General features: G+C 49.9%; 8 protein-coding genes across 8 annotated transcripts; 3 read left to right on the top strand and 5 right to left on the bottom strand.

Moving 5' to 3' along the window:
* Window positions 1-141: 141 nt before the first annotated feature.
* On the top strand, window positions 142-1,758 carry N7508_002194 (uncharacterized protein; the record flags this gene model as incomplete). Its single annotated transcript, XM_058460260.1, has 1 exon — window positions 142-1,758. The coding sequence occupies one exon, from the start codon at window positions 142-144 to the stop codon at window positions 1,756-1,758; it is 1,617 nt and encodes a 538-aa protein (XP_058323792.1).
* A 645-nt stretch (window positions 1,759-2,403) lies between these two features.
* N7508_002193 (uncharacterized protein) lies at window positions 2,404-3,261 on the top strand (the record flags this gene model as incomplete). The annotated part of the gene is made up of 1 exon (XM_058460259.1): window positions 2,404-3,261. One exon carries the CDS (start codon window positions 2,404-2,406, stop codon window positions 3,259-3,261), a length of 858 nt encoding a protein of 285 aa, XP_058323791.1.
* Window positions 3,262-4,074: 813 nt separating this feature from the next.
* On the bottom strand, window positions 4,075-8,022 carry N7508_002192 (GRAM and VASt domain-containing protein; the record flags this gene model as incomplete). Its single annotated transcript, XM_058460258.1, has 3 exons — window positions 4,075-4,796; window positions 4,857-7,549; window positions 7,619-8,022. The coding sequence occupies 3 exons, from the start codon at window positions 8,020-8,022 to the stop codon at window positions 4,075-4,077; spliced, it is 3,819 nt and encodes a 1,272-aa protein (XP_058323790.1).
* A 607-nt stretch (window positions 8,023-8,629) lies between these two features.
* Window positions 8,630-10,391, top strand: N7508_002191 (uncharacterized protein; the record flags this gene model as incomplete). Its single annotated transcript, XM_058460257.1, has 3 exons — window positions 8,630-8,653; window positions 8,702-8,827; window positions 8,871-10,391. The coding sequence occupies 3 exons, from the start codon at window positions 8,630-8,632 to the stop codon at window positions 10,389-10,391; spliced, it is 1,671 nt and encodes a 556-aa protein (XP_058323789.1).
* A 274-nt stretch (window positions 10,392-10,665) lies between these two features.
* Window positions 10,666-11,179, bottom strand: N7508_002190 (uncharacterized protein; the record flags this gene model as incomplete). The annotated part of the gene is made up of 4 exons (XM_058460256.1): window positions 10,666-10,713; window positions 10,737-10,876; window positions 10,920-10,994; window positions 11,062-11,179. 4 exons carry the CDS (start codon window positions 11,177-11,179, stop codon window positions 10,666-10,668), a joined length of 381 nt encoding a protein of 126 aa, XP_058323788.1.
* A 1,780-nt stretch (window positions 11,180-12,959) lies between these two features.
* On the bottom strand, window positions 12,960-15,940 carry N7508_002189 (uncharacterized protein; the record flags this gene model as incomplete). The annotated part of the gene is made up of 11 exons (XM_058460255.1): window positions 12,960-13,737; window positions 13,799-14,037; window positions 14,107-14,404; window positions 14,458-14,673; window positions 14,729-14,797; window positions 14,847-15,025; window positions 15,080-15,187; window positions 15,257-15,333; window positions 15,400-15,507; window positions 15,575-15,667; window positions 15,766-15,940. 11 exons carry the CDS (start codon window positions 15,938-15,940, stop codon window positions 12,960-12,962), a joined length of 2,340 nt encoding a protein of 779 aa, XP_058323787.1.
* Window positions 15,941-16,921: 981 nt separating this feature from the next.
* On the bottom strand, window positions 16,922-19,410 carry N7508_002188 (DUF803 domain membrane protein; the record flags this gene model as incomplete). Its single annotated transcript, XM_058460254.1, has 2 exons — window positions 16,922-18,405; window positions 18,468-19,410. 2 exons carry the CDS (start codon window positions 19,408-19,410, stop codon window positions 16,922-16,924), a joined length of 2,427 nt encoding a protein of 808 aa, XP_058323786.1.
* A 648-nt stretch (window positions 19,411-20,058) lies between these two features.
* N7508_002187 (WD40 repeat domain-containing protein) lies at window positions 20,059-21,828 on the bottom strand (the record flags this gene model as incomplete). The annotated part of the gene is made up of 1 exon (XM_058460253.1): window positions 20,059-21,828. One exon carries the CDS (start codon window positions 21,826-21,828, stop codon window positions 20,059-20,061), a length of 1,770 nt encoding a protein of 589 aa, XP_058323785.1.
* Between the last annotated feature and the right edge of the window lie 189 nt (window positions 21,829-22,017).

Genomic DNA, 22,017 nt, shown 5'->3' with positions numbered 1-22,017 from the left:
GAGGATGAAATGAAACTCAGCCGAGCCAAGCACTTACAATGAGCTTATATGCCGCGGATCTCCGCCGATCTTTGTAAATATCGACAGCCCAATCCTCTATTTCACGACTTGACTACGAAACATAACCCAGCCTCTCCCAAAATGGGGGTCCAAATCCCCATACTAGAAGCCGAGTCCAAGGCCAGCTCTCACGACTTCCTTGCTGATGCTGCCACCGCTGCACAAGAGAAAACCCCAAGCACAACAGGCTCTATGCTGCGCGTATCATTATGGGCCGCGTTTGCCGCGTGGATCGCAAATTTCGACAACGCTTATGCCGGTACTGTCTTGATCATGCCGTCTTACAAGCGAGCATTTGGAACCTGCGAACGAATCCTAGATACGACAACATACAACAAGGTTGAAAGCTGCTCGTTAACCCCACTACAGCAATCTTTGATTAGCCTGAGCTATCTGTTCATTGCCATCGGCGGCGGGGTTTCGGCCTTAACAAGCCATCACTGTGGACGCAGGGGTGCAATCCAGATAGGATGCATGCTAGCTATTATTGGGGCTGCTGGAATGCTTGGCACAAGTGGAAGCTTTCTCCAATACATCGTGTGCAAGTGTATCAGCGCAGTGGGTGTTGGTCAGCTCATGGCATCTAGTGTCACATATAGCTCGGAATGCATTGTTGCCAGCAAGCGTGGGATTTCTCTGGGACTCTACAATGTTGGACTTGCCATGGGAAACGTGGCATCTTCTGCAGTTTGTGCTGGCTCTGCCCAACTGGAGCCACATAACAATTGGCAGTGGAAAACACCTATTCTGTGCCAGATCCCGTTGGGTCTCATCCTCGGTACTGGAATTCTAATGTTTCCCGAGTCTCCACGTTGGTTCATGGTTCGCGGCCGAGAAGAGGAAGCGCGCCAATCATTCGGTGTTCTTCTTCGCCAAAACCCATACTCGCCCGACATTACTGCTCAGATTGATAACATCAAAGCAAATCTTGCGCAAGAGCGCGAAGATGCGAAAAAGGTCTCTTGCCTTGATATATACCGCAAGAAACACATACGTCGCACTCTGATCTCTGGGTTCATTATGGTTGGTATGACCATCTCTGGTATCCAGTTTGTGCAACCATACGCTACATTGTTTTTGAAAGGCGTCGGCATCAGGAACCCATATCTGATAAACGTCATCATTGGCCTATGCATTCTGGGAGGATCGTTACTCGGCCCATTTATCGTCGAATATGGCGGAAGAAGAGTCGCCATTATATCAGGTTACATCGTCATGGCCACCTGCATGCTTGTTCTTTCCTCGGTAAACACGGTCCTTGGCATGGATGACTCTGCAAAAATTGTGATTGTTGTTCTTCTTTGCCTGTGGGCTTTTGTTTTTGGTGGGACTATTGCAGCAAGCGCCAACTTGTCCGCCGTTGAAATGCATAGTGTCTCGCTTCGCACCTATGGGCAAGCAAGCACGACGATCCTCTACGGTATATTCACCTTTGCTGCAATATTTTGGACCCCTTATATGCTTAGTCCATACTATGGAGATATGGGTCCAAACGTGGGTTACTTTTATGCTGCAATCACTATTGTCATAGCGGTCATGACTTTCTTGCTAGTACCGGAGACTGCTTGCTTGACACTGGAGCAAATCGACAATCAATTCAACTCTGGGATCAAAGCATGGAAGACGTCAGTGGTGAAGAACAAAGCCATCGCTTTCTCCGAGAGGGGAGGTTCGGCACGCAGAGATGCAAAAGTATAGCATGGAAGATGAAATTGCGACTGTACATAATATGCATACACGATGCGGGACATATAACAACTGTTACAACATACCTTTACCCCCTGTCAGCTATCGTATCATCTTTCATCCAAGTCATATCCTCCAAACTCTATTAGCACATAAAGGACTAACCAGTCAGGCCAATTATGTCACACGTGACCAGTTGGCCCTAACAACGCGATGTCTGATAGGCAATACACATAGCTACACTATTGTTTCACAGGTTGTTATGAGAGAAGATAGATTAAAAAGATTTCAGCATTGAAATCGTGAATGATTGAACTGAATGTCTAACGACTATACGTTGTGATCCAAATGAAGCATCTCTAGCTCTACTCCCATGGCCTTGTGGTTATCACTCGAAATTGACAGCCCACAAGAGAATATAAGAGCCTAATTTTCCCTTGCGAGCTACCGCTAAAACTCGTTGTCTCTCCAACGTCGGACAATAATCAAGACAAGAAGACGTGCATATTACGCAGAAGATCTCTCGAAAGGTTTGCCAGTCCCGTTTCAAGCAGGAACTGCAAGTCAGCTCTTAAGAAAAGTACGCTTACTTTGGAAGGCTCAGTTCACCAGAGCTTTTTTTTACTCAATTTCCAGTCATCCTCAGTCCCTACAATCATGGCTACTGGTTCCCACCACCCTGGATTCCGCCACCAAGGCGTTGGGGCGAGTCGATCACCTCCACTCACCCAAGCCACACATCTGCCAAAAGAAGTACCAGTCACCTTACTAGAGATCTCAAAACTTAACCCACAATCTAGCACCACACGCTGGGGCAACGAAATTATGCACGTCCTCCGACCCTTCAAGCTGGAAACCCTCCTGGACTCAAGCTTACCGCGACCACAACAACACCACGAAGACTACAGGAAGTGGAAATACTGGACCTCGATAGTGTCCCGTTGGCTGTTCGATCAAGTGGAGCCCTCGATACAACTGAAAGTCCGAGACCACGCGCCCCAACTGACCTACGCGGACGAGATCTTCAGATCGATCCGAACAATTAGTCTGCAAGCCCATGCATCGTATCTTGCAGGGGAACTGGAGAAATGGGAGGACTTGCGACGTGACCAGTATCCCACAGCTGCCGATTTCATTATGGCATATCAGAATCAGTTCAATCGACTGAAGATGGAAAGTCATGAGCCTACCTGTGCTGTTGCTCTGCGGCGTCTCCTTCAAGCGTTGTCCAGTGAGATTATTAGGGTTTCCTTTATCCGTGATGAAGTTGAAAACTTGGGGCGGGAGGTTGATTATCAGCTTTTTACCTACTACTGCCGGATTTTGGTCACTGAGTCGCGCCGATCTATTGACCGTGGTGCTGGCACTCCGTCAAGCAGCAGTGTTTCTGGAAGAGGAGGAGGCAGTGGAGGAAGTCGCAGAGGCAGTGGTGCCAGTGGAGGATCGAGCAGTGGAAGAGATGTTTCATACCGCGGCTGGAGGCAAAGCCTCAGGGGACAAGGACAGGGACAATAATACGGAATGAGGGCATTCAGGGTCGCTGCATGAACCGCGCAAGACACTACCTGCCCCAAACAAAGAGATTTTATCCAGCACTCGGACCTCTGACCCTAGCCTGCTTCTGACATTCGTGATTTTTGTACGTATTTTATGCTTTCCAACATATGCAAAGCAATGAACAAACAAGATGACGATCATTTATCAAACAATGCCGCACTACAACCAAGATACCAACACGGACTAAAATTATATGCAAAACAGTGGCATTGGCTAAGATATCCACAAAGACAAGTCCAAGGAGACAAAGTCAGAAAAGGGCAAGTCACAACACTCCAAATACCCCAGGGGAAAGCACAAACACACGCTTGTATGAGATATTTATCAGAAGAAAGTACAGTACTGCCTACAGAGCAAGGGCAGAAGGAACCAGCTCGCTCAGATAAACAATCAGAATGAAAAGTGTAAAGAAATGAAAGGCGGTACCTGGTAGGCCGGTAGAGACAAGATAGTTGGCGCTCATGTACATGCAAGAAAAAGCCTGTCCATATGTTGACAAGAATAGGCTGTCGGTTAAAGATTGTGGGGTTCCTGGGAACGTTTGGGATGGGCGAATGTCAACAGTCAGGCACAGCCCTGCTTGACACCGTGATGTCAAAAGACAACCCAAAGAATGTTTGAGAATAAGGAAATTGTGATAAAAAGAAAGAGAATTTTGTGTAGTGTGGAGGGTGGTCATAGATGGACCATGTTGGGTAAAGAAAAGTCGAGGAAGAGGTTACATATGATACACATGAAGAGAGAGACTGAGGGGTCAATGAGGGGTGGCAATTACAATTCGGATTTCCGAATTGGCTCGTCACTCTCCCATTGAGTCTTGCGCTTGTTCATCATCTCCTCAAGAACATCGAGGCGTTGGCGCGTGGTGCGGATAGCATGGTCCATTTCACGGTCCGAGACCTTCTCCTCACGAAGTCTCGAGGCTAGCTCACGCTCGTCGGCCGCATTGCCTCCAGATGACCTGCGAGGTGGGTGTGGGTCGGGCGCACGGTATACATTGGGGAAGACCATTCCATCCATGCCGACACGGTCTTCCAACCAGTTCCAGAGTTCAGTTTCCTCACGGCGCCACATCTCCTCGTATGCAGCCAGTCTCTGAGGTAAACTGTAACCAGGGCAGCCAACTTCATGTGAGAGCATAGATGAGGACGAAGACGATTTGAAGAAGGCCAGGTAGAGCAAGATGCCGATGAGAATGATAGCGACGTTGCCGCTCCATAGCGGACCGAGGAGACTGGCGAACGGCTCTAGGAAGGGGCGAACTGGTTCAAATAGTCCCCAGGAATCGCTCTTTCCGGCGTTGGAGTCCATAGTTACCTTCGATGACGCAGCTGCGGTGGACTCTCGGCCTGCATCCTCGCCCTTCTTGCGGCGACCTTTGCCGCGTCCAGCGCCGTTTGGACGTCCGCGAGGAACAACTCCGGCATTGAGAGATTTGACGAGATCATTACCGAAAGTTGTTTGGCCGTCGATAGCGCCCTTCTCAATCGGACCTGGTAGAAGTCAGTTGTCTATATTGCATAATGTATCACTGATCAAAACAATTAACTTACCCTTTAACCAAGATTTACCTGTCCACTCAATGGTACAGGTCATGAGGAAGCGAGTTTTGTTGTCTGCAGCCCAGGTGAAAAGGTATTTCGTCTTGGTAGCAAAAACATTTCCGCTGGGGACGTCAGGTGTTTGAGTGCTCAGCGTAACGAGAACGGCCTTTTCGAGATCTAAAAAGTCCAGGTTCTCGGTACTGATACACTTGGTCTGTTTCGGGCCAATGGCGCCGTTGAGAGGCTTGATGTACGAATACTTCCGGATGGGACTTTCATTCGTCAGTCCCTTCGCCGTACTTTCGAACTGCAGTTCCCCGGATTTCTGATTGTCCACCAGGAACTTGGTCATGAACTCGCCAGATGCTGGACCAAAGACCAAAGAGTAGACCTTGCCAAGGGGTGCGGCGATGGTCTCGTCTTTGATGACCTTTTCGTATTGTCCATTGGGATCGACGTATTCCGTAGGTGCATGTGTAACGGGGCCAGGGAAATCAGGAGGTGCATCCTTGGAGAAACTCTTATCACCGTTCTTTGCAGCGCTGGTAGTAACTGTTCCGGACGTAGGCATCGCGGCATTTGCGGATAGGCTCGATGCCTTGCGGCTTAGACCAGCTCTCACCGGCAAAGATGTTGCACTGGCGTTGGCACTTCCGCCAGCCTCGAAGAAACTGTCGTTGTTGTCTCCTTCCTCGTCCTCATCGTATATTTCATCTTCATCGGAGACTTCGCTCTCGGAGTCACTTCCCTCATCTTCAACTTTTTCTGTCTTGTCACCGGTGCCAGTGACACGGGTTCCATTCACCGAGCTCTTGAGGGACGGATGGTTTATCTTCCAAATGTTGACCATAAGGTCATACGTAGATTCACGACTGAGCAAACTTCGGAATGTATGGCGGGCGTGCAAGGTTTGGATGGCAATCGCATTGGGGAAGACCATCGCAGTGTTCTCCTTTTCGACTGCAACAACCTCATCGAAGCTGATCACAAGAGTCGTAACCCATCCTAATATGTTACTGGAGAAACAAATATGGCCTTCTGAGATGTAGATACGGCCAGCAAGAATGATTTCACGCTGCAACGCACAACTATAATCTTCAATCAGATAGTCGTCTTCAGGCACGCTTCGGAACAACTGGTGGAAGTCCCTGTTGCGCTTCTTACTTGCAACAGCAAAGCCAGTTAATCGAGGTACACTCGCGTTGGCACCAGGGGCACCCAATGCGATGGCATTAGCGGCAGCTGCTCCGATAGTCGAGGTTGTTGCTCCAGATGAGCCCCGATGACGCCGGGCAAGTTTGCTGCGTACACTCCCACTCCGTTTGATGCCACTTGTGAGGTCACCATCGAGGATACTACCACTAGGAGGAGTCTGATCACCCATCATTGGAGGATCTCTCGGAAGCGAACTTGTAGACTGAAGTTCCAGAACTTCGTCTACAGGCGGGCCTATCAAAGATAGCTCAGGGGGCCGTTCATAGGCTACCTGAACAGCACGCGCCGCACGCTGGTCTTCAAGCTTGGCAGCCGCCTCATCCCGCTGAAAGACAGCAGTGTTCTTGCGCTTGTCAAGTGGAGTGCCGGGTTTCGTGATCACGACACCGTCGGTGGTTGAGATAACATGACCTGGCTGTGCATCGAATTCGAGGTGACTGAAGTTAAGGTCTCCTGCGCCAAGAGTCTCGACGGCAGAAGGCTTGCTTTCGTCACTCTTGCTTCCATTTTCGGAAGTCAATTCTACCTCGTCTGAAGGACCCTCGACGGGGGTCTGATCAAGATCAGCCGCAGTAGTTTGAGAGTTGGGGCGATTCCTCTGCTGGGCGTTCAGGCTGTTACTTAGCGAAGAAGCCGCATTTTGGGCAACCGAAAATACAGAAGAGAAAAAGCCGCTTTGCTGAGGGTTTGGGGTCTTTGCGCCAGGGGCCTTTTCGTCCAGAGGTGTCAATACTGAGACTGAATTCGATAGTTTGCTCGGACCATGAGCTGCGGAAGCCGATCGTACGCGACGATGTGATATCATATTGCCAGACGGACTGACGGTGGTGACTCCGGTTCCGGAGGATATGGAGTTTCTAGACTTTATAGACTCTGGTGAATCTGTTACATCGTTGGACATAATTTGCGAGTTGAGAGGGTGGTGTTCAGTGGGGGTGGGAGGAGTCACTGTTGTAGCTGGGGCCGGAATGGCGGTATGGGGAGGGGTATTTGGCATGGGGCTCGCTTGGAGCGAACGAGGCTTGTCATCTATCAGATCAGTGCGAATTGATGCTGGCATCGGAGGAGCTTCATCGGGAGCCGCCTGAGCTCGTTTAGATGAGAGACTGCTTCGCCGGCTGCCCCCGAACAGACTCCGCCCACTTTTATTTGCCCCAGACTTGGTTGACGAAGTGTCGGGCTCATCGGTAGATGCCTTCTTGTCTGAGCTGAAAGCATCCTTGAACCGTCTCCCAGGAGACGCACTGCGTCGCTTGCTATTTGGATCGCTGGGGACATCCAATGCAAGGCTAGATTGTGTTGGGCGCCTGGATTGCCGTTCACCCTGGTTCGAGTCTGACCCAGTTGCACTAGGACCGCTGATTGCTGACTCGACATCAGCTTGTGAACCTTCGGTGTCCGCGGCATCTACCGAGGTGGTCTTGATCAATGGGGATGACGAGGTGTAAAATCCAGTATGCGAGTTATGGGAGGTGAGCGGCGGAGTTCTACAGCGAAAGAAAGGCAAGTTAATCAGGAACAATACAAAACGCAAGCGAACCGGGTATTTGTCTTACCTGTCCGGCTCAGAATCATCCGTTAGTAGATTGGTGACTTCTCCTTCCGGTGCTGCAGCACTTTCAGCGACGGACGAGCTACCTGCAGAGGTTCCATCGCGAGATTCGTTGGATCGGCTTCCTTGTAGATCGTGGTCTAGGGGAACACTGGGCACTGGCGGCTCGTCACCTTTTTTATTCTTATTCTTCTTTCGCCTCCGACGTGCTTCGAGCAGCTTTGAAAACCCACTGGGACCAGCCCTGTTGGGATCTGCCGGTTCTCCACCTTGTGTCTTCGGCCTCTCGGTGTTGGAATCCACGGACGATCGACCATTGCTCTCGATTGCACTGGACTCAGCTGAGATTGTCCAGGATCGATGTGATCTTCGGTCGCCTTTCAGGCTTGAGGAAGAAGATTCGGCCATTATTGAAGGAGTGCGGAGGATGTGGAGGTAATGGTTCGGGGATCGGGGATGCGGGCCAGAACGCGGACCGATCCTGAAAGACTCGAGTGAGAGTCACCCGGCATGGAGCAAGGATAGAAGTGCTGAATAGCTATCGGGAGAGTACTCTGAAGATGGGTGAAGCTGGAGACAAAAGGAGTGTGGAGGTTGGCATCCCCTGGGTCGAGGGGATCTCCAGCTCCGCAACTTAGTCAGAATTTCCGGTTACAGTGCACAATGTACTCTGTCTGATATCGGACGCTATTTATTTTTTTACATGGTCTGTTTCTTGATCTCAGCAAGCTAAGTGTTAAGCTAAGTGTCAAGGTAGCAGCTAGCAAAGTTCTGTAACCAGACGTGGCCATACAAAAGCGCAGAAACCCAGCCCTGTCACTCCGCATCTCCACCGTCTAGAATGCCGATGTGACATCTGCTGCTTTCAGCCATTTAGCGACCTCGCGGATACAATCTCCAGCGTTGAAAGGCTGTTGGGCAGAGGCTCTGGACCTTTGTGCCCAATCTTTTTATAGAGGGCACATGGCGTCACCTCTCCGCTTCCCCAGACTCAACACATCACTTTGATATCGCCATGGAGGTAGCTCCTCTGACATTGGTGAGCACTCTATGCCTCACCATCTGACCTGATCTGACATGGTATTAGGCTCACACGCATGCTCGGAATGCAGTCCTTGAGACCCGCAAGGCCAACCCGGTCGCTGCGAGCGAGGAGCACGATCTAGCCGCGGGTGAGTTTGCGACAGCTGCACAGAACAGCTCCGACAAAGAAGTGAGTGAATTAGTTCTCAGTTATCCTTTTGTCTATATCCAAGCTGACCTATCGCACGAAGGCCCTACGAACACTGCGCCTGCTCGAAACTCACCATAAGAAGCTCGCCGAGCTCCTCAGATTCCAACATGAGCATCCCACCACTGCCCCTACCGAAGTAACATCCGCCACCACGTCTCCAAACCCCTCAGTTCAACAAGCTGTGGCCGATCCCACCAGCGCAAAGACCGCAACGTCGACCCAGGATGCTCACAACCTACCACCGAGACTGGTGGGAACTGGTCGAATTTTGAGTCGAGACAAATCCTCCATCGCCAGCAACCTCGCATCTGCACGAGGAATTCCATCACAGCCTCGCCGTGGGTCGCCGGCATCACCGACGCTCTCTTCTCAACAAGCTGCAGCAAAGATGACCGAATCCCCAACTAAAACTACATCCGGCGAATCCAGACTGCGGGGTGGGCCAAATAAAAACCGACAGAGTCGCATGTCTACACCTAGACAACCGTGGTCTCCCCCGACGTCTAATTCTACCCAGGTCACAACACAAGAAGTTGTTCCTGCCAGTACATCTGAGTCTAGAGGACCCACAGATAAGCCTTCGGCTGCCGAAGAACCTTTGCAGCGCTTCTACTCGGCATTTGGCGGACTAGTCGCCAAGGTTTCCGTGCCTTTGGCACTCGCTGGGCTTCAAGTAGGAACTACCAGTCCGACACAAGCTGGACAGAACCGCAAGTCTTCGGCCGAAGTGAAACTAGACCGTGATCATGCTACCTTGGACCGGTCGACGACTGCAGGCGAGCCTAATGTGAATCAGATATTCTCTCGAGCAGCTCTAAAGTCAGTTCGCGAAGGTGCCGGGACAACTATGGGAAATCCCGCCGAGTCATTCTACGTAGTACCGACCACAGGCGGGACCATGTCGTACGCAGGGATCCTCACTCGGGCCGAAAAGGAAGCACGCAAGAACAGTCTCGAAGACGGCGAAGATGATTTTGTGGATGCGCGAGAAACACCCTCGTCGCCCGAAATGCGGCACAGCGGTAGTGGCTCTCGCACATGGCGAGGACGCCGAGATGTCCCCGATCAGCTTGCCACCGCTCCGAATACTAAAACAGTGGAAGAGATGCAGATGGAGAATGAAGCTTTGAGGGCTTTGACAGACACGCTTTCGACTCGTCTACATATGTGGGAAGTTAACGCGCAATCTTCTACTATGGCGCTGCATCAATCTTTGAAGATGATGCACCACGCTCCATCGGGTACTACCTCCCCGGTAGCTACCATGAGTGCACCTCCGGCTGTAACTGGGCCTGACCCACGAGTCAAAAAATTGGAGGATCTCATTCGAGACCACGAGAGCAAGCTTGAAGCTGCTTCCCAGGAGAATGATAAATTGAAAGATGTTCTTAGGCGATACCGGGATCGCTGGGAGAAACTCAAAGAAGGCGCCAAAACGCGAAGAGCAGAGGCTCGCACCGGTGATACCCAAACAGCTCAGCCGCCCAATGAAGTTCCGGCTTCTCCGGTAACTGGACAGGGCCCATTTACGAGTCGATCTTGATAAATAAACAAGTCAAAGTTCGACATGACTACGACGACCATTATGAACGACTCAAAGAAACGATAGGAGCGTATCGGCTTAATTTGACATGAGATATCTACAGAACTGTAAAGCTGGGAATTCATTCTTTCTTTCACTTTGCTCTGAAGGAAAACTAGGTGAACTTTTGATTTGCTTCTGAGTAGAATGCTTATTTGCCAAATGGAGTATAGTTCCACAATTGCAGCCACAATTCCAGAAATACGCCCGCGATCCATGATGATATTGATCGGGCTCAAATCTGCATGGGTGAATACAGGCCGGTACAACCGGGTATGGACAGCTGCAATTTTGTCCTTTGTATACCGTAGGACTAATCCATGCACGAGATAGGAATGGAATTCGGAAAGCAGATGGAATGGACAGAATATGCTCATAGGAAGACGACAATCCACCAGAGGACCACCGAAACAATGCGTACAAGGGTTGGTTTGGGGCAGAACGCACTTGTGAGATTACATTTTTTCAGGTTTTTCAAAAGCTGTTCACGCTCTGAATATGAAGTCGATAGAATACTGATCTCAGCGTTTGTCCAGGCACGGCGCTCATGATGAGGACAGGATTCTGTTCTTCATATCGTCTGCCCAAAGAGGCACAAAAATTGAAGTAGAGTTATCTACGAGTTGCAAACTTGTGGACTCGTTCTTATATAAGTGGCTGCATTCTTTTGCGTGCAGCCTGAGTGGCCGCCGGTACACAAGGCCGCTGGAAGAGGGCGGGTAGAGGTAGTGTCCTAGTATCAAAAGCATACGGTACACGCATATATATATATATATATATATATATTTGGGAACTTAGTGCCAATCACAGATTAGGTTGTTCTGTGTTCGTCGATTAAGTAGTAATTTGAAAGTGAACAAGTCAAGCTCAAATATCTTGTAGGAAATGGTGGACAGAATTACATAAATTTCACGCGCTCTTCTGATCTTATTCTCCTCATCATTCCACTCATGTCCGGTTTTGCTTGGAAGAAAAAGTACAATGTGTCCGTTTCTAAAGCAGAAAGCATGTTGGGAGAGAGTGAGACAACAGATTCCTTAATTGAGACTTTAAGCAGCGACTCTGGGAGAACTTTTGGAGCTTCAGGTGTTTCATAGGGGTCAAGAAGGCCCAAAGAAGGGCAAAACGAGAACCCTAATAGTGTGGTGAAGGCATCGGTTAGAATCCTATCGCTTATTGTCATTGTAGACCAGTAGAACCAATTCTTACCTGCGGATCTATGTCACTGTCATCAAAAAGGCGTGAAGGGATGACCCAGTCATAATCAGAATGAACGGAATATGAGGATCCAATGGTCTTCCACTCCATCATAAAGCAGCGGAATCTGTCCCAAATTTTGACTAGCCTTTGTGCTTGGGACGGGATTTGGTCGCGCCAGGCCACTATTTGAGGTCAGCAGAAATACAGAGAACGCTGGCTTTCAAATGGCAGTTAGAGACAACTCGCTGCCAGTCGAGGTTGGAACCTTGCAATGTTTGCTCTGGAGAACAGTCGGAGGCATGAAATCTGTCCCAGATACAGCTAGCAGTATATTCTGGACTGACGGCATGGTTTATAATGGCTCTCCATATCAAGTGCTCGGTTGGTATGAGCTGGGCGGATTGGATCAGAATGATTGTGGAATGGTATCTTGTAGCTTTGCCCAAGACGATTTAGATGTAGTTCCGAATTACCTATATCAACCATGATGTTCACATATGATACAGATGCAATATCAAAGGTGAGAAATGCAAGATAAAATGCCCTTGTGACGTGCAAGTCCTGGCCACTTTCCTCGTGCCCCGTGACTGTCTCTGTGTATCTGAACAAGGGTCAACGCGTGCTCCAACCCTTGCCTTATTGATTTGCCCTGCAAGAAAGCCCTTACATTATTTTAAGATGTCAACGGCCTTTATATCCTTCTGTCAAATCGTGGTGATCGTTACACATTCCACTGAAGCTTCCGTCTACACAAAACTACAGATTCATGCTATATCTATGAATTGATAAACGATCCCGATCCACGCGAGGGGTACCTCAACTCACAGCCTAGTGAGGAGAAGATTTCCTCCCAAAGAATGATTGCGGCCCTCAAGATAGGACGTCTTACACCTACAATGCATTAGCTTCTGCTTGATGGCCGAAAGGAAATCCCAGCTGCCTATCCGAACCGCTATCACGAAAAGATTACCTGTCGATCATGGCTTAAAGAAGCACTGTTTGCTTTGGATGATGAAGGCTATATCAGCCTCGTTCGTAGCGTAGACGATATCGTAGCCGAAGCGACTAATCTTGCAATAATGAACAAGTCTAGGGGTGGGAAAGAGATTGCCAAAAGTACTGTGACTCGAGCTTGAGATGCTACGGATTTCTTGTCCAAAAATGACGGATAAGCACTAAAATGTTTTGGGAATTCTAAGAAGTGGCGGGGTTCAATGATGGCTGACTTGGAAGAGAATCGAACAAAGCTCAAACTATATACAATCATAGAATAAAGGCCTGATTCAGATACTTGCACAGCTCAATGTATCTTTAATGACCCTCCAGCAATCATCGAACAGTCAATGTCGTGTTCCCCCGAATATCCTCGGAGCTGCTACCAACAAGCACCGTGAAGCTACCGGGCTCAACAACATACTTCATACGAGAGTTCCACACACCGATATCCTCCACCTTGATAGGAATCTTAACTGTCTTCGTCTTTCCAGCAGGGATGAAAACCTTATCAAAGCCCTTAAGGGCGCGATTCGGAACAACAACAGAAGCAATGTCATCCGAAATGTAAACCTGCACGACCTCCGTGCCGTCGCGGGTGGCAGTGTTGGTCACATCAACACTGACAGTAACGGTGCTATCAGATGCAGAAATCTTGCTCCGGTCGACACTGACAGTTCCATACTTGAAAGTGGAATAACTCTTGCCATAGCCGAAGGGGTACCACGGTGTTGGGCTTCCGAGAACGTACTGGTGGCCGAAGACCAAAGTACCGTTGGCTGCAACGTAGCCCTGGTCGCCGATTGAGCGGCCGGAGTTCAGATAGTCGTAGAAGATTGGAAGGTCGCCCACATAGCGTGGGAAGCTGACTGAGAGCTTGCCGGATGGGTTGTAGTCGCCGAAGAGGACATCAGCAAGAGCGTTACCGCCCTGCTCGCCTGGATAAAATTGCTGAACTAGAGCAGAGGTGCCATTTGATAGCCAGGTCTCTGTGACGGGCTTGCCGCTTGAGAGAACGACGACTGTTGGGACACCCGTGTCGACAATGGCCTTGATCAGAGGCGCTTGGGCACCGACAAGAGACAGGTCGTCTACGTCGACATGCTCACCAGTGCTTTAATACAGTCAGCATTGATTTTTCTTGAAAAACCATGGATCAAACAAGGATGACTTACGTTGCGTTCAATCCTTGCCAAAGCTCAAATTGATCGCGCGACCAAGTTCCAACAACCACGACAGCCACGTCGGAATTCTTTGCGGCCTCGACTGCGGCCTCGAAGCCTGACTGGTCGTTGCTCCATCGCTCACATCCCTGGGCATAGTTGACCTGGGCCTTGTCGCCAACAGCAGCCTTGATACCGTCAAGGGGAGTGACACCCCGGTACTGACTCTTATAAACGACATAGTCACCGTACTAGAGCATTGGTTAGCATAATTGACAGTATTTTCGTTCCATCACACAGTTGATTGTGGGTTCACTCACGTTCATGAAACCATGAGCCATAGGCCCAATGACCGCAATGCTACCTGACTTCTTCAAAGGCAAAGTCGCGTCATGGTTTTCCAACAGCACAATTGACTCCTTATCCAAGTCCCTGGAAAGCTTTACAGCCTCAGGGCTATTAATGAGCTTCTTCCATTGCTTTTCTGGGGCAGCAGGGTACGGGTTCTCGAACAGACCCATCTCAAACTTGGCTTTGAGCAATCGAGAAACCGCAGTGTTGACAACTGAAATGTCGAGGTCCCCAGACTTGACGAGCTCGGGGATTTTTTGGAAATTGCTACCCAGTGATCAGTACTCAACAGGCTAGAGTGGCGCGGAATTTGTACTTACAACGAACCACCTCCCATTTCAACGTCAGTTCCAGCAGTCAGCAGCTGTGTAGTGACTGAATCCATGTCAATTGGTTTGCTCTCGCAGAGCTTGAAGTAGCTGCAAATTCTGTCGCTACCACCTGCATCAGTCATGACGAAGTATTCATAGCCCCATTCCTCTCTCAAAATCTCAGTGAGGGTGTGATAGTCGGAAACGGCGGGAATTCCATCATATCTAGGAGATCATGTGAGTGTTATATCGATAATGAGAGCCGACGGTGTACACATACGAGTGATATGCAGCCATGATAGACCAGGCACCCGCATCAATGATGGCTCGCTTAAAAGGTGGCAACCATCTACTCAGTTTTTAGCAATGCAATGGTGGTTTGGGTAATTTGAACATACGTTGTGCGCAATTCTCTCTCACCACCGTGAACTGGGCCGGTGTTTATTCCTTGCTCGGGGCTACTAAAGCCTGCAAAGTGCTTCACCATCGACGAGACCTTCTTGCTCTGCACACCTTTGACATAACTGTAACCGACTTCACCTGCGAGGAAGGGGTCCTCGGAGAAGGTTTCTTCGACCTTTTGTGCACTTTGTCAGCGCAACCGACAGATTTATCGGTTGGTATGACTTACACGGCCGAATCGAAGCTCACGAGCGAGGTCAACAACTGGAGCAAATAGTTGGTTGACACCGAGGGCTTTGGCTTCTTGGCCAATGATCTTGCCCATTTTTTCAATAAGCTGCATAATATTTCTTATTAGATCAATTGAACCTATTTTAATTCGAAATAGGATGTTGAGACCACATACATCTCTGTTCCAAGAACATCCATATGCAATGGGCGAGTTGAAGATCGTAGCATTGCCAATCAAGAATCCGTGAATACCTGTTGCACAAAGAATAAAGTCAGACATCGGATATTCCTGGATCAAACGCCATGCATGTAAGATACCTTCAGTCTGAACTATTGCAGGGATTCCAAGAGTGGTGTTCTGAATTAGATAGTCCTGGCCTCTCTTGATGTTATCCGCAATCCAGTCCCAAGCCACGGGATATCCAACTGGTAAGCCATTAGCAATGTGTTTACACCGAGGTGTTGATTGCTTGAAATGCTCGAAGGCTCATACCATAAAACATGCCCGCCTTCATCTCCATGTTGGCCACCAGACCGGTGTAATTGAATTCTCCCGAGGTGGAGTTCATCCAGTTCGTGATATCGCCTATTAAATAAATGACTATATCAGCACTTGAACATTACTCTTTGTAGAACTCCTCGGGAAATAATTGATCATGTACCAGGCGAGGATTGGAAACATACCTTGAATCAATTGAGACATTTTATCCTCGATCGTCATCCGACCCAACAAGTCCTTGACTCTCTTTTCCACCGGCGCATTAGCATCTTTGTAAATCGGCGCTGAGTCCTTTCCTAAAGCCAGAGCTGCAAAAAGCTGCACGAGCAATAGCCCGCGAGAAAGAAAATTGGCCACCATTTCGACGACAGCTAGACGTCAACCTCGTTCCCAAGCTCAATGGATAAGAACCAGTATACCAGCTAACAACTCCTCAAATATTAGAACAGGGAATAAAACAAGAAAAAAAAAATCATCGGGGAGGAAACATCCAGCATATATGTTCATGCAGACGAGCTATGCTCCCTTGCACAGTGGGGACACCAACAGTTGGCCAAGATACCAATCGCATCAGCACGAGATTGATCGATCCCGCAAATTGGAGTAAATTGAGGGAAATCACTAGCTTGCAGACACATGGTAGGACCACTCAACCAAGAGGAAACTGACTTCAGTAACAGAACAGGCCAAGCTGGTCAATGTGACTGCAGTAGTCCGCTACTTGGCGTATTTAGATGCGAGCTAGGACCGTCATGAGACGGAGTGACATGCCCGCCTCCACGCTGGAAGGTGGACTGTGGTTGAGGGATACAGATTTCCCGGCTAAATTGACTTGTCAGGTGAAGGGCGATCAAGCCATCCGGGGTAATGGGGTGTAATTCCTGCAGGGCGGTGTTTGCTGTTTGCATTTTCCACCTATTAGGGTTTTGCGTTTCGCCCGGCGGGGAAGGGAGATGCATCATGTCATACCAAAAAGGCTAGGAGCCCGAGGTCAAAATGTTGACTTTGGATTAATCGAGAATATAAACTTTATTGTGCATAAGACCAAAGCGAGATGGGTGGATGTTCGAGCCTCTGCTCGCTGCTGGCCAAACATACATGGAAGTAAAGAAATGGACAGGAAAAAGAGAAGATGCATTATAGAATGCCTAATATATACCCGGACAATGCAATAACAATTACAAGAGAATAGTGTACCGCCGAGGGAATATCAAAGATCGCAGAAAGAAGATGCCCAGAAAAATGGCGAGGAAAGTAGAGATATTATGTACAGTTCAAGTGACCCAGCCACTGTCATGTGTCTGACCTTGCAAGTCAAGGACGATGTGTCCACTGCGGTGATTATCGCCGAGTTTCATTTTCGGCGCCGGTATCACGGCGTGGCTCATTTCTTGGACCGGGCGGCCCCTCGTCGTCGTGGGAAGTTGGCATTCCTTGTGTTGCAGCCCCATCAGTGGCTTTGTTGTTTTTACGCAGAGAACCCCCCAGCCATGCAAGTCCACCATTCCACGAGTCACTGAAACTGCGAAGACGGGTCACGTCTTTGTTGGAATCCGGCTCCTGCGTGGGGTACATGTCTGTTGCGAGGGCAGGGTTAGAACGGCCAGCCTCTGCATGCGCATCGACGAAATTTGTGGCGGAGTGGAGACGAGCAGTGGCAATTGAGAGTGATGACTCTGGTCCATATCCATCAACCAGGAGAGCTTCAGTGAAGGCACCGTCAAGTTGACGGCGACGTCCTAATTTTCGCTTGGTGCGGTCCTTGAGAGGGCTGCCATCTCCGCGTCGAATTGAGTCAACCACGACGGCACTGAAACCACCGGACAGCGTGGGCAAAAGAGGCCCAGGCGAAAAGCGGTGTGAGACGGAGCTGCGCAAAGCACGACGCGAAGGTGTCTCCAAAGGTGTCTGATCGGGACCATTTTGATTTGCCTGGGTTAGCAGCGTAGGTGTCGAAGCACGTCGCACAGTCCCAGCACTGCCATTGTGTCCTGACGCTTCTTCCAGACCAGGGGCAGGGGGAAATCGGAGAAGAACGGTGGAAGCTTGTGCTGAATCACTATCATGTTGTGTTGGAGTAGAAGGGCGATAAAGTTGGTCCTCGGATTCGGGAGTTACAACAGCCACTTCCTGGGTTTCTGCCCAAGGGTTAGACATGCGAGATGGGGGTCGCAAAGGCGAAGCATGGTCGAAGGATGGAGGAGAAATAGGGGAATCTGGGATGAGTGATCCCCGCGGCGAAGAAGGTGCGGCAGAAAGGACGCCTCTAGGAGTCAACTCGTCGTCATCGACCCCTTCAATGCCGTGGCTCAATAAAGATCCTGAAGGTGACTGGGCGGTGCCGTCTTGCCCGTCCATGTCAAGATGCGAAGCCTTCGGCAGTTGATGACCGGGAGGGGACAAATCGATCCTATCATGGTATCTTTCGCCGTTCAACAAACCAATCGATCCCTCTTCATCTTCAGATGAGAAGGACGACTCGTCGTCAGCGCGAACTCTACCACTGGTGATAAAATATACGCCAAGGAATGTCAACAAGCAACCTCCGACAAACTTTGTAGCACGGGTTGCTGTTATCGATTCGAAATCCCGGTAAAGAACCGCACTTCCAATGATCACAGCGAGAGTGAAGAGTACAAACTGCGTGGGAATCACCTGCGTAGAATCGAAGCGCTGCAAGGCCCGGTTTATGTAACGAATCTGCATCAACGCGCTGGAAACGAGGACAAAGACGAGGACGTAGGTGATTGGGAATGTGATGATGTGCCATAATGAGCCAGACAGGAGTGAAGAGACACCCTTGGTAGATAGGGCCGTATACCCACCTATTGCTAATTAGTAAACGATCCCAGAAATTGAGTGCCATAAAATGGCAGCTGAGACTCACCAAATAGTGCCACAAGCCCTACATCGATGAGGATAGAGCGAGAGCCATATTGGTGACTTGCCCACATCAGACCAGCAATCAAAGAAATAGTCAACCCGAGGTAGAGTTCAAACTCCCAACGGGTAATCATCACCCAAATCTCATGGGGTCCGATTTGCTCTTCTGACGATTTGGCACTCAGAACGACAACGACGGCCCCAGCAACAGAGATCAGCACACCCCATAAATCGCGTTTGCGGAACTTCTCTTTGAGCAAACATGGCGCAATAATGCAATTCGAGATCAGAGCCACAACTCCCAACGGTGACACAATCGAAGCGGGCGCAAAACCATAGGCCATGAAATTGCCCATCTCGCCCACAACCATGAGGACGATTCCAACCCACCAATACGGCGACTTGAGATATGACTTGCGGTTCCCGCTATCTCCAGGATCATTGCTGTCTCGCGAGCTTGAGGTACTGGCCCGCCGTTCAGTGTCGTCGTCACGGTAAGGCTCGAAGTTATCCTCAGAATCTCGGTATTGTTCCCGGGACCGCCCCCGCGACTGGTCGCGCGCTCCATTGCTTCCAACAGCTCCGTTCGAGTTCGCGGTATCTGACCCGGAATGTGTGCGTCTCCAATCGGCTTCCTTCTGACTCTTGTCCTGCTCCCATTCCCTTGCGATTCGGATATGCGCATAGCGTTGAATATTGAGGGCCAAGGAGATCAAGACATTTCCACAAAGAGCGGTCACGATACCGATCAGGGATGACCATTCGTGCATATTTCCTCCACTATTTCCGTCATGGTTATGCGGAGCGTCCGAAGTGAAATTCGAGGTCGTGGTGAGGAAGTCGTTGATGGAAGAAGAGGCATACGAGATAGATCTGGATGGAGAGAGAGTTGAAGAAAGGATAGTGGGCAGCAGGTTTGCCATCAAAGAGGCCTGTGAAGAAGCCATCTGGTCGTCTGATGCGCTTTCACGCTTTGTTTGTATCACACCCCTTATACACCCCAGCTCACCAGCGGGTGCGGCCGATTACGACGAGCTCCCAGAATCAACGGTGGACATTCGATCTCAAGTCGCAAAGGACTGCATGCTGGTCCGAGGAAGCCGAAGAACTCGCGTGAAAAGTAATCACTGCAGATACCACATTTAAGGTGATTGGGAAGAAGTTAGGCAGGCGGCAATGCACGGAGGCGCTGGAGCGGAGAAAAATTGCTCATGTCAGCAAACCAACCTCAGGCCTTCCTCCCTACGATATCATTTAATGTTCAGCGCATTACACATGGATTAAAACCGCGCCAAATGCGAAGACTGCATGAGGCCTGAGCTCGTGCGGCTGCGCTCATAGCTGCCATTGGCGGCGCGGGAGGACTGTTGCGGATCGGCGGGCTCTGAGGACGTCATGCAGCGGTGAAAGAGGGGACACTCCAGGAAGAATGTAAGGAGAGATTAAACGCGTGGATGTTTCATCGGTGAGTTATGAAGCTTACTATGTAATTACGAGCATGTCAGGGCTTGCAATAGCAGTCTGGTATTTGTTGTGGTTCGCGATCAGTGAACGCTTAGATATTATACATGTCCGGTAACCAAGCGTGAGTTCAATCATCGCCTAGCCTTCTTTTTTTCGGGTCCTTTTTCTTCGTCGTCACTGAGATCTGCATAGATGGCGTCGGGTTGTGTCTCCTTGTATGCCTTGGTGAAGATAGGGTCCTTCTCGGCCTTTTCGGCATACTTCAAGAGTGCCTCCCTCGGGTCCTCATCTCGCATAGAACTAAGCGGGATATTCTCACGAATGTGTCTTTCATCTGGCGTAGACTGCGCGAACGGCGTTTGAAGAGGCAAGTGCGGCCGACGAGGGTCTCGAGAGCGACCGGAAGCTGTCAGACCAACATTGGGGTGACGGGCAGACCAGGTGGCCGAGCTATAGTGTGGAACACCATTGGAGCCAACAACAACGGAGTCTCCTGCCAACCCTTGAGTCAGGTCCGTAGTCAGAGTGACATTATCATCTAGGTGGCGGCGTTTGGGTGCCTTGGACATGACCGTGGCGGCACCCTTGAAGGATGTGGTGGGGTTATAGAGGACATGCGTTTCAGCATTGGCAGAGCCCGTCAGGATCTGATTGAGCTTCTCATGCCAGAATACAGTAATCAGAGGTGATCCCGGTGTGACAGGAGTGACCAGCTCTGGCCTGAGAGTTGCCGGGTTGAGGATGTGTAGATGACCAGTTTCTGAGCCCACAAGCACATTTGCAGACGAAGGAGAGAACTTGATATTTGATGTTGGGTAGCGGAAGGATGTCGATTTGTGTTCAATGGTAGTAACCGGTGTCTTGAACTTTCTGGTATCCCACAGTTTAATTGTATCATCACCCCCACGGCTGATGACAAGCCTTCCATCGGAACTGACATCTAGTCCGCTTGTCCATGTATTCTTGACATGGGCATCCCGAATCTCTGCGCTGGGTCGTGTGTAGGGACCGTTTCCGCTCCACATGGCCAGACTGCCATCGAGACCTGCCCCCACAAGGATATCAGACCCTCCCTGCTTTGGGGTACCCCAAGCGATAGCAGTCATCTTGGTTCGACCAGCGGAGCCAGCGGCGCGTGACTTGTGCACAATTACCTCCCTCTGCGAGCGGCCCACATTCGCATCCCAAACTCGAATGGTGCTGTCACTTCCAGCAGTTGCACATAGGTTGAGATCGGAGGGGCTCCAGGCACCGCATGTCACTTCGGAGATATGACCTTTGGTGTGGTGTAGATCGCGCAAATACATATCTCCTTTGACAAACTCTGTCAGGGTTTCGCCATCGCGGTCCAGGATCCGGGGCTGTGCTGTCGCGGTCACGACAAGTACATAACTTGGCGAAAGTGGATTGAAAGCGGCGTAGTGAACGGCGTGGGTGTCCTGCGCTGCTGATTGTTTCTTGAGGGAAGGGTCGACAGACTTGAAGGCGCGAATGGTTGACGGGGTCATTGAGGCAAAGTCATGGAGCTTCAACGTGCAATCGGTCGAACCTGTGATTAGTCGTGCACCTGAAGGGTCCACGGTCATAGTTGTAACAGCACGCTCGTGGGTCTTGAGAACAAGCTCATGCGATACGGGGAACTCATCCTCGTCATCGTCTGAGTCGTCGCCACTGTCGTCGCTATGATTATCATCATCCCTTTTCTCATCTTCACTGCCTGCTTGTTGCGCACCAGGGGCGCTTGTGGATGTGCTTGGTTCATTGCCTTCCAGCGTGAGTTGCGCCGAAACCTCGGCGCGCTTGGAGCGATTGATCTGCGAGTCAACATCAACCGACTTCTCCTGCTTTCCAAAACTAGAAGGGAAGAATTTATTGAATGCTTCTTCGTCAAATCCGTCCATGGTTGCGTACGTGAGGAAACTTGCGACAGACAAGTAGCCAGCTGATAATGAGCTTTGTTTGCACAGTTTGCACAACTGATAAGGCGACGATCTCGGACTAAGTGACATCTCAAGGTCAACCGATATATATCAACGTCGTCTATTCACAAGATAGAAGTCATTTATAGAGCAATAATCATTCGAACGGCC

Source organism: Penicillium antarcticum, assembly GCF_028974205.1.
Source record: "Penicillium antarcticum strain IBT 31339 chromosome Unknown utg000002l_segment0_segment0, whole genome shotgun sequence".
In the NCBI taxonomy this organism is placed as follows: Eukaryota; Fungi; Ascomycota; class Eurotiomycetes; order Eurotiales; family Aspergillaceae; genus Penicillium; species Penicillium antarcticum.
Note: the sequence above shows the minus strand (reverse complement) of the source record. Positions and strands in the feature narration are given on the sequence as shown.